Below are 11,465 nucleotides of genomic sequence, written 5' to 3'. Positions count from 1 at the left end.
ATTGACATCAATGAATTTACGAATAGGGAGTCCACGTGCCCAACAAATGAACTATTTCCTCCTCCACTTCTACCATTGGTCAGATTATGGGAGGCTCAGATAAAGCTAACCAATGTTGTGAGGGCGATCGGTCGGCTCTAGTTGGCCAAAAGAACATCGGTAATGCTAATTGGCAAACGTTTGCAGGGAAGGAACCCCTGCGAACGCCCTCACAGCCGTTTGGTCAAGACCAAACCATGACAGTTTTGTGAAAAAATGTCTTCTCTAGGAAGGAATTGTCATGGCAGTCTGAAGAAATGTCACCTCCCATGACAGTTTTAGGGAAAAAATACCTTCTCTTAGAGGAAATTGCCATGCTAGTCTGAAGAAATTGTCGCCTCCTTACAACTAAAATCGCCATGAACAACAGTCGTTAGGTAAGTATCTGTAACGCTTGTTTCACTTCGTATTGTCCCGTCAATGGAAAAGGTCAACAAGTTGACTTCTCAGTCATTTTTCCTGTTCATATTCCTGCTGCCGATCAAAGAAAAACTCCCGTTTCACCTTCATCAGAAATGAAACAGGCAAGAAAATATAGGCCAAAAAAATGAAAATGAAGAGAGATATTTCGTCCATGCTTTCTACGGTAACCAACCAGTGGCTCTCAGCGCTCCCAAGCGGCGCCCCCAACCTCCCGAGCTACAAGACAACGAGGGCTCAAGAAAAATTGCGCAAAACTTGCCGTGATCGCACGCGCAGTGAGCAGAGCACTGATCGATGGCGGCCAAGGTGGCGTCCCCGCTCCCGTTCCGCCGCGACCTGCGGGGCCCGCTCGGCCGGCGGTCGCCCAGGAGCGGGCTGCCCGGCGCGCTGGCCGGGCTGGGCTGGAGCGACGGCTCCCGCAGGCTCGTGGCGCCGGCGTGGCCGGCCCGGGCGCGCGGGAGGAGCAACCGATCCAGCGGACGGGGAGCGACCAAGGAAGACGACGAGCGCGCCGAGGAGTCAGGGGATGGGGAGGCCGTGCTGATCATCGACGGGGAGGAGGAGGACGACGGGGAGTTCGGCGACGACGATCTGTCCGGGTTCAGGGGGCTCGTTCTTGATCTCTCCTACAGGTAAAGCCACACTCTTTACTAATCACCATGCTCACTACTCAAGTAAATTTCAGCTGAAAATGGTGATTAGCGTGAGCAACCGAGGTTATAGCGTAGCTTCTGCTCTTTGATTGACATCTTGAAACGGTTCTGAGACCACGCGCAGGCCTGTGAATGTCGTCTGCTGGAAGCGCGCGATCTGCCTGGAGTTCATGGAGAAGGTTAGCTTCTCTGCTGCAATGCAGCCAGCAGTTCGTCCTCATCGCCATCATCACTCCTCCCAAGTCAACAGCTCAACTGCTGATCAAATTTAATGCAGTGATCGTCTTAGCTATGCAGGCCGATGTCCTGGAGTACTACGATCAGACGGTCTCCTCTCCCAGGGGATCCTTCTACATCCCTGCGGTTCTCAGGGTATGTGGGGTGGTGATCCATCGATTTGTCGGCCACTTAGACCCTGTTTTCCGACGCTGGAAATTGAATTGGAATTTCTCCTGATTCCTGATGGAATTGAACTGTTTTCACTGCTATGTATCGTCTTCTTCGTCAGGTTCCACAGCTGCTGCAAGTTGTGAAGAGGAGGAGGGTCAAGCACTGCCTTAGCCGGAAGAACATACTCTTCAGGGATGGATTCAGTTGCCAGTAAGCATTCCCCTGTTTTTTCTTGTAGGGAAGTAGAAGCAGTGTACTGTTGCTAAAGCCAGAACTTCCCTTCATATAACTAGATCTGTATGGATAATCAGGAGTTAATTGGTCGGGCTGTCTGCGCTGACTGCAGGTATTGCTCTTCTGAAGATGACCTCACAATCGATCATGTCATCCCGGCCTCGCGTGGCGGCAAATGGGAATGGGAAAACTTGGTATGAATTCTCGCTACTTCTATTACCTCCGTTCAGAATTAACTGTCGCTGAAATGAGCTTATCTTATTACCCTCCCTGAAACCAAGAAGAAGAGTCGGTGGCGAAAACCACGACTTGATTGAGAAGTTATTTTGCCATCTCTGAATTGTTAGGTAACTGCGTGCTCTAGATGCAACTCCAGGAAGGGTAACAAGACGCTGCTGCAAGCAAACATGAAGCTACGCAAGATCCCCAAGGTCTGTGACACTGCTTGCTCTTCTTGGATCTTGAATAATACTGCAATAATTGTGAAGTGCAGTTAATTACCGAACTGTCCCATATTATAAGAAGAGTGATCCTTGCTGAATTGCGCCGCAGGGGCCGAAGGAATTCGACATCATCGCGGTGCCCTTGACGAAATCCGCCTTCAGGACGATCCGGAGGAGGCACGGGCTGCCTGAAGAGTGGCTGCAGTACCTTGCCGGGCCATCTCCATGACCAAGGGAGGACTTCCTTCAGACCATAACCAGTAGCCATCACTCCATCTCCATGTATATATATTACCAGGCTCATCTTCTCCAGCCAAAGATTCATGTCTATCCATCACCAGCTCTGTACATGCCTTGCTACCTTCTGATTTCTGAAAATAAATCTGTACGTGTCACTGATTTATCAGTAAGTAAATAAAACAAGAAACCGACTTGAGTGTACATGCCACGTGCAGTTTGCGTGGACCTTGATTTCCTGTCAGAAATAATTGGAACGCTAAGGCCTTGTAAAATGCAAGGTGTTTAGGGGAAGTGCTTAGTAAAATAAACCAAGCTTTTCCTAAGCACAAGTGCTTATCTCTATATGAGGTGTGCTTAATTAATATGCAAATAGGCGCCGGTCCTTCTGAAAAATCGGTTTATTTCTCTGAGCATCTCTCCTAAGCATCTTTCATTGTACAACGCCTAAGAATTTACTAATAGTTAGTTGTAGTTTTTTTGTTTTCCTCTAAGTGCGAGGCATTCACATAGAGGGCTACTTGTTCATTTTTTGTTTTCTCATTTGATCACATAGAGACCTTGATACCGACTTGAATATTGGTTGTTTGGAATTATGCGGACGTGATGGCTACATTTCATTCTAGTGATGTTTGGAAATATTGGTTAGCCATCACTCCGTCTCCATCTCCGTTTGCATATCTAGTGATGTTTAACCGTGTATTTTGGTCCTGATTAATTTGTGATATTTATGCGCGCTTGTTATATGTTGCGGAATTCCGTTGATGATCTACATAGTTTTTTTCATGTTGCATGAATCATATGAATTTAGGGATCATATATGAGGTACTACGTACACTGCTATGGGCACGGGCGAGAATCGCCGGTCACTGTCCGCGGACTTACAAGGAGGATTAGCTATGTCTTGCCCTAGATGAGCCTGGTCACTCGCCGTCCGGCCGGGCACGCGCGCCGCGCCTGCCCTCGCGCAAAGATCAAACTGATATTGCCTGCGAAAAAGAATTTTTACCTGAGCCGGGAGCTACCGGTGGAGCATCCATCGTTAAACGTTGCTTTGAGATTGATCTGGCTGAAGACTCCACCATACTTTTATTTCTGTCGTTTAGCAATACAAATCTTATACAAACAAATATACTCCGATGGATAGAGGCCACAGCAGCACCTTTTGTCAAGTTGAGAGCAAATAGGTGCACCACGGCTGCATACAAACACTAAATACATGCACTTTGTTTTCCATGTGACATTTTAAAAGGTTGATAACTTTTGAACTAAATATCTAGTTTTCAAACTCTTTATATTTTTGAATTCAGGGCGACAAGACTTTTAAAACAAGATCAATCTTGGATACATTTTGGCTAGTTTGAATTTAATCGTCTCACTCATTTTAGAAAACGCATTTTAGTCAGTTTCACGTTTCACTAGTTTTAGAAAATCTTTCAGTCAGTTTCACATTTCACTAGTTTTAGAAAATCTTTCAGTCAGTTTCACATTTGGCTAGTTTGAATTTAATCGTTTCTCTCATTTCAGAAAACGCATTTTAGTCAGTTTCACATTTCACTAGTTTTAGAAAATCTTTCAGTCAGTTTCACATTTGGCTAGTTTGAATTTAATCATTTCACTCATTTCAGAAAACGCATTTTAGTCAGTTTCACATTTCTCTAGTTTTAGAAGATCTTTCAGTCGGTTTCACGTTTCACTAGTTTCAGAAAATCTTTCAGTCAGTTTCATATTTCACTAGATTCGGAAAACACATTACACGCATTTACAAAAGATAGATTTCACTCATTTTAGAAATTTCACTATATTTAACGTATTTCACACCGAAATATGTGTCATGTGTATGGAAAACAAATTTCACTCGTTTCAAATATTGGTTTCACTCAATTCGAAAAAATATTTCATTTACTCAAGAAACTGATTTCACTCATTTCAGAAAAACTATCAGTTAAAAAACCAATTTCACTTGTTTCAAAAATAGATTTCACTCGTTTCAGAAAACATAGTAGAGTCATTTCACTGTGAATTTATGAAAAATATTGACTTGTATTTCACTCATCAAAAATATCAATTTCAAACACTAAAAAAAAGCAGTTTCATACAAAATATTGGTCATATTTCACTTTTTAAAAATGGCTTATTTCACTCGTTCTAGGAAACACATTACACTCACTCAATTGAAATAGTATATTTCACTTGTTTCAAAAAACTGATTTCAAACATTACAAAATATATTGATTTAACTCATTTCACTAGTTTCACAAAACACATTACACTCACTCAATTGAAATACTCCTATATTTCACTCGTTTCAAAAATTGATTTTAAAACTAATTTCACTCGTTTCAAATACATTACACTTTTGAAATACAAAGTTTCACCCTTTTGTGAAATATATTTCTGAAAGGATTAAAATATGCTTTTTAAGATAACAGATCGGTTCTACGTAAGTTGAAAAATAATTAGTTTCACTCTCTTGGGATATATGAAGCTGGAATAATTAAAATCAGTTTCATAAAAAAGTGAGAAGAATTAGTATTTTGAAAACGAGTGAGATTTGTTTTCTCAAAGAATTGAAATTAGTTTTTGAAATAAATCAAAATGTTTTTTTAAAATTGAAATCTACTTTTAAAAAATATTTCAAATAAGTTTAAAGTGAGAGAGGTTGATTGGTTGGAGAAAATAAACTAACATAGTCTGCACGTCTGAAGTGAGAGGTGCGTCAAGTGTAAGTGAAAAGAGTGACATGCACGTGGGTGGGACCCCAGCTGATCAAATACGATGGAGTCAGATGAACAAAAGAGAGAAATACATGGATACAATTTTTGAGCTGGCAGTATCCTATTGGTGATCCATCATTCTTTTCTTTGATGGATGTTGTAGTGGTATCAGAGGCAGGTAACGGATGTTAGTGTCAAGCTTAGAGATGTTTCCGCTATCTTTTCAATTTTGTCACGATGGTCCTTGCGTCACTTATACTTTGATCTTTATGATACGAACGAAACACGTATTATCATGAAAAAAAGAACACTTTGCGGTATTGCCTGCCTGCTCGCCCGTCTCGGGGCTAGGGACGTTCCGTACTGTAGGCGCCTCAAAAGGGGGAAGGAAAACCGCCACCGACGTTTCCATCGCAGGCATCGGTTTGGAGGATGAGCTTAATCAATCCACTCTCCCACTGAACCTGACAGTGATATGTTTCTCTTTGACGAGCAAGCTAGCTACTCCAGCTAGGAGAGGAGTGCCACTGTACCAGCGACTGGTCAAATGGAACACCGAGACGCGTGCACGCGCCCGTCTTGAGCAAACATATCGACATGAGGATCTCCTTTTTTTGTTAGATGACACGGGCATATGTTACGTGATAGACTACACACGAACACTCCTCCGAGCTCTGCAAGTCTGAACGCCAAATGCGGGCTCAAATTGAAGGTGGAATGTGAAAATATTACCAAGAAGAAGAAGAAGAAGAAGAAGCGTGCAGGAGCAGCACGCGCATATCGGCCGATCGTGTCGATCTGCGCCTGCCATTTCCTATACGATTTCCGCACTGACCGATGGAGTAGCGACCTGCGAAAGCCACGTACACCCCGTGGTTTCGAGGCCCGGCCGGTCTGCGCGGCCCGCGCGTGCGTGGGTGCATGCGGCGGCAGAACGGTGTCAGTCGGTCGGAGGAGTGCCGCTGGCAGAAGCCTCTCCTCGGTCGAACGAAGGCGGCGCGCGGACCGGAGGCGCCGGATCAGCAGGCGGCATACGCGCTGCCTGCACTTACGGGGTGCACGCCATGCATGGCTCTGGCTCTGGCTCTCGTCGCAGCAGACGACTATAGTACTACGTTCTCGTCCCGAGGCCGGGGGTTTGTCCGATCTAATTGACGTTGTTCCGAAGCAAATTGACCTGTCAGAATGTCGGATCTACTCCCGTGAAAATTAACAGATCTGATCTTTATCTGGAATTTCAACACAAAATGACCCTAATCTGAAAATACTTCATGAAATGGTCCTCTTTTGCATGACGCCCAGGGTTAGGGCGCCATGCTATAGAGCATGACGCCCCGGGCTAGGACGTCATGGTAGTGACATGTAGCATGACGCCCTGGCCTAGGGCACCATGCCAAATAGCATGACGTCCTGGCCCAAAGCGAGCATGGCGCCCTAACCACGGGCGTCATGCAAAAGGGGTCATTTCATGAAAAAAAATTCATATTGAGGCCATTTTGTGTTGTAGTTTCGGATAAGGGTCAGTTTTGTCCATTTTCCAACCACTTTACATGCATTCCGGCCGATGAACTGACATGCATTATAATACTCCTGACATCTCACTTGGATTCGGCGTTCGATCGCTTCCTTCAGCTTAGGGCTTCGTCCCCGATGGTCGGTTGCCCCTTTGCGGTGGCAGCAAACCAAGCCAACATGCCCGTTACTTAGAAGCATGGCTAAAGATCAACGTTGATGCAGCTTTGCTTTGGGGAATTTATAATGAAGGAAGACGAAGCATGGGAGTTTTTCTTTCTCCCTTTTAGAACACCATGTATGACTATGGTGTCAAAAAAACATCCTACATTATAAGACGGAGAGAGTAATTAGTTAAGAAAGAGTAAGCACGCGAGTGATTGTAAGAGATGCAAGGGGAAATTTTGTGGCTGCGGGCGCGCAGTAGTTTGCCCTTCGTAGCGGATGTGATGATAGCAGAAGCATATGTCCTCAGAGACAATCTTACTTTGGCTCAGCGTCTTATAGCTTAACCAAATTCGTGATTCAGTCTGATAATGCGTGGAAACCATGGAGGATTGAGCTGATTCGGCTACGGCTGTTGCGGCTGTCTTCTATGATTGCAAATATATGTCCTTGCTTCAGGGTTCTCCTGTATATATAGATTACGAACATTGTCCTAGGGAGTGTAACGAGGTCACACACTTGCCGGCTAGCAATAGTTTTCGAAATTCGGTAGTAACTAAAAGCATCTCCAGCCGTTGGCCCCACAGGCGGCGATTTTACGCGCTGGAACTAAAATCGGCGCGGGGGCTAGTGGGTTCCCAGCCGCTCACCCCAGGGTCGCCCCAGACACGGTTTTTTTTTATTTAAAAAAAATCTGAATTCGGTAAAGTTCGGCTAAATTCGGCAAATTGGACAGAAAAGTTCGGCTAAATTCGACAAACCTGACATTAATATTCAACATGTTCGGCGTTACATAAATTATTTTTTTAAAAGACATCTACGGGACGAACAAGTCGCTGAGCGCGGCGAAGTCACCGTCGTCCTCGTCGCCGGCGGCGGCCTTCTCCTTCTTGATGGCGCGGCCGCCCCTGCTGGACCCCTGCCCGGCGTCTCCAAGGCGGACCTGTGGTGGCGGCGCATCATCGTTGTCGTCGGGGAAGCGTTCGGCCATCGCTAGAGAGGGAAGAGAAGTGGAGGACGGGGGAGATAGCAGAGCTCGGCGGCGCGGACGGGAGAGAGCAGAGACTCGGCGGCGGCTGGTTTGGGCTCGACTCTTAGTAAAGTAATGTTTCCCTTTCCTTGACTGTCTTCCCGGAGAGATTCCTTGATTTCGGTATTGTTCAAACTGGCTTTCACATGAATAACCCCTTTTGTTATTCTACGTGCACTCTTCCGTAAACGGCTCGTGTGGCCATCAGCAAGGAGGAGCGGCAGGTTTTATAGCCCGCGCCGTGTGTACTCACGAGGCATCGCCGCGTCGCCGGTGACGCACCGCACGTGAGGAATCAATGGCAAGGCTGACCGGCGGCAGCCTTGCCATTGATTCCCCGCGGGGAACTGAGGCGCTCTGGGGAAGACGAGGCGTCGTCTCGCTGACGCGGCTGGCCCACCACTTTTTCGTGCTAAAACCGTTCGCCCCGTCGCCCCCCAGCGCGCTGGGTTCGGCCTGGGTATGCCAGCGCCAGTTTCGGTCCAAACCAATGAAAAACGGATTTCTGGAATGCGACTGGGCCGATTTTTGGGCGCCGGCGCGACAAAAACGTCTGGAAAAAAGCCTGCTGGGGACGCGGCTGGAGATGCTCTAATGTGTCGGATGAGATGATGACTCCATGACCCACCTAGCTTAATCATGCGAACATGCCTCGTCTGATCGTATTTGCAAAAACAAAGTGCTTGTGATCAACGACTGCCAACAAACCACACACGTTCCGTCGTCAATGCCAAGGTTTTTCTACTCTGCTCTGCAGCGATTAGCTTCTTCAATCTTCAAACTAGCGAGTACAGTCGATAATAGATATTACTTGCTAGTGTGTAGACATTACTTGCTAGTGTGTATGCATTCGTGTTCGAAGTATACGACGTGTGTTCCAAAATAAAATGGACATCAGTCTCTTTGGACTGTGATAAGAATTCTCCAGGAGTTTTGGAGGACCCCCATGCATCCTTGGGATTTTTTGTATACAAGCTCTCTGGATTGTAGTAGGATTGAGGAGCTCTAAACCAGTGGTGCTAGAGCTTGCTATGAATGTGCACTTTAGTGCCTAAACTTGCAAAATACATTGAACTGGTTTCATAACTTGGCATGAACGTGCATGCATGGTTCAAATGGTGTTTGTATACGTCCGCGAATCTGAGGAGGCTCGCCAGCATGCCATGGGGCCCGCTGTCGGTGCCAAGGGTGCGTGGCCTGGTTTTTTTTGTGAAAAACCTCTGAAATTGTTTTCTTTCAATAAAGCCCTCAGGGAAAAACTGACAAATTATAAAATAAAAATTAGGTGTATAACTATAAGATAAAAATTACAACTCATGTACTCGATCAAACCAGCAACGTACCAGTCGAGTGCATGCGGCTAGCCACTCGACAATTTCCCATTTGCTGATATTCAATGATTCATAATCTTTATAAACATTTGGCCAAACAAAATAAATAAAGAGAGTTTAATAATCCAGCAAAAACAGCACCAGATCTGTGACCGAACATGGGACCAAAGCTTGTAGACCAGGCACGGATGCCAATCCAACTAATGAGTTGTCATGTATCAAAAGTACAAGTATTTTTTATGACCGTATAACAAACATAATTTCAAAAGAATGCAAAAATCTTCATGTTATTTTAAAAAGAATTCACGTGTTATTTTAAAACATATTCATAAAATTGAAAATATTTATGAAAGATTAAAATGAGATTCCAGTATTATCCATGTGAGTATTTTAAAAAAATAGTATTATTCATGTCAGGATCCGCAGTTTAATGGCGCACTAGGCTTGTATTTTTTTTTTAGAAAACACACAAACTTATATATTATATAAACTTTTCAACACAACATAGTTTTTTGCTAAAGCATGGACACACTGATATACTAAATAAATAGTTTATTAAAAATGTGGAAATTTTAAACTTATATGAGAATTTATTTAAATATATGAACATTTCTAAAATTACTTTCATATTTTATTAAATGCAAACATTTTTCAAATTATAAAATATATTCTTAATTCATAATTTTATTATGTGTATTTCTGTTAAATTATTGCATAGGTATTTGATGAAATTATATGAAATTTTTAACGTAATTTGTTTTAAATATATGTACATTGTTTGTAACGCGATAATAATTTATGTATTTTTTTAAAATGAAATGAAAAGGAACAAACCCGCTGAAAATTGAGCCACACTGTGGTTCGTTTTAGCCACATGGGCTCGTTATGATATAAACCTAAATTTATCATTTTGCCATTTGGTGTTGTCGATTGAAGTGGTATGTGCGGCCGCCATATAGCCCCTGGTTGCAGGTTCAAATCAATGGCACTATATTGCTGGAATACATATTTTTAATTTATGTTGTTCAACTTTATGTTTATAAAGTATATGAAATCTTTCTTGACACTAAATTTGAACAGGTTGACTGGCTAGCCACGCACACCTGTGCGTGTGGTTTGAACCCTAGACCAGTTTTAATTATTAATAGATTAATAAATACCACGTGACACATGTGATAAGCAATCCAACCAATTCAAAAATATATAAATACCACGTGACGTATAAAAATGAGATTTGAACCATATATGCACGTTCATGTCAAGTTATGAAACCACTTTAATATATTTTACAAGTTTAGGCACCAAAGTGCACATTCATAACAAATTCAAGCGCAGTAGTGATGTATTTACCTCTTTTGAGAATATACCGCGAACCAAATAGGCCTTAGGCCATAGAATTTTGTTCAGTGCCGTGCCCACACACATGGTCGCTTCGTCCAAGTCAAGCAAAGTTGTGCGTCGACGCGGCCGGCGTTTGGTCATAGCACGACGGTCGAGCTCGATCTACTCTCTGGTGCCTAGCTAGCTACTTCAAACCTGCTCTACAACGCTCGCTGCTACTCTAGCTCTCGTTTTCTTCCGCCGACGAAAAGAACTCCCGGTTGGCCGGTTGGGATCAACCAACTCCATCTATCTCCATCGTGTGGCTCCCGTCCCCCACTCAACCCAAGCGTCTACAACTGTATTGGGCAAATCCGACCCCTCAAATGTTCGTGGACACTGACCGGACACGCGTCATATTTTGCCTTCCACACTCGCGTCTTTTATATTCTAAATCTCAAAACCATGCAATTCATGCAACGCTACGTAAAACACATGATCATAGTGCAGTTCATCGGATTAGCCGGACAAAAGAAACATGATTCACTGGAGTTCAACGGCGGACAGTGCAAATCCATACTACAAAGATAGATAAAATATAAACAGAACAAGGAAGGGCGGAGGAAATCACCATTTCCTATCGGCGCGGTTGTGCCCCTCCTCCGTGCAGGCGTTGGCGTGCGGAGGCGCGTCGTTAGAGTTGAAGGTGGAGCCGTCCGTCATATCCGAGCCGGAGCTGCACCTCATGCCCGACAACCTGCGGAACAGGCGGTCCTGCTCCTTGGCATGGCGGGCCGCCTTCGCCTTCGCCGCCGCCTCCTTTGTTACCTCGCGTTCCGATAACTCCATGGCGAGTCGGAGCGCATTGGCATTCTTGCGGTGGAGGCGTCACGCATCTGTCTTCGCTGTCGTGAGCGAGCGATGGAGGACAGAAGCGAGGAGCTCTGCCTCGGGATTGACGGGCGCGCTCG

General features: G+C 44.5%; 1 protein-coding gene across 1 annotated transcript; it reads left to right on the top strand.

The window, feature by feature from the left end:
• The first annotated feature begins 646 nt into the window (after positions 1-646).
• Positions 647-2,623, top strand: LOC123149621 (uncharacterized). The gene is made up of 7 exons (XM_044569313.1): positions 647-1,094; positions 1,240-1,294; positions 1,413-1,487; positions 1,624-1,715; positions 1,852-1,933; positions 2,087-2,170; positions 2,292-2,623. Exons 1-7 carry the CDS (start codon positions 757-759, stop codon positions 2,409-2,411), a joined length of 846 nt encoding a protein of 281 aa, XP_044425248.1. The 5' UTR covers positions 647-756; the 3' UTR covers positions 2,412-2,623.
• Positions 2,624-11,465: the final 8,842 nt, after the last annotated feature.

Source organism: Triticum aestivum, chromosome 7A (genome assembly GCF_018294505.1).
Source record: "Triticum aestivum cultivar Chinese Spring chromosome 7A, IWGSC CS RefSeq v2.1, whole genome shotgun sequence".
NCBI lineage: Eukaryota > Viridiplantae > Streptophyta > Magnoliopsida > Poales > Poaceae > Triticum > Triticum aestivum.
The sequence above is the reverse complement of the archived record's forward strand: the minus strand, read 5'-3'. Positions and strand labels throughout refer to the sequence as shown.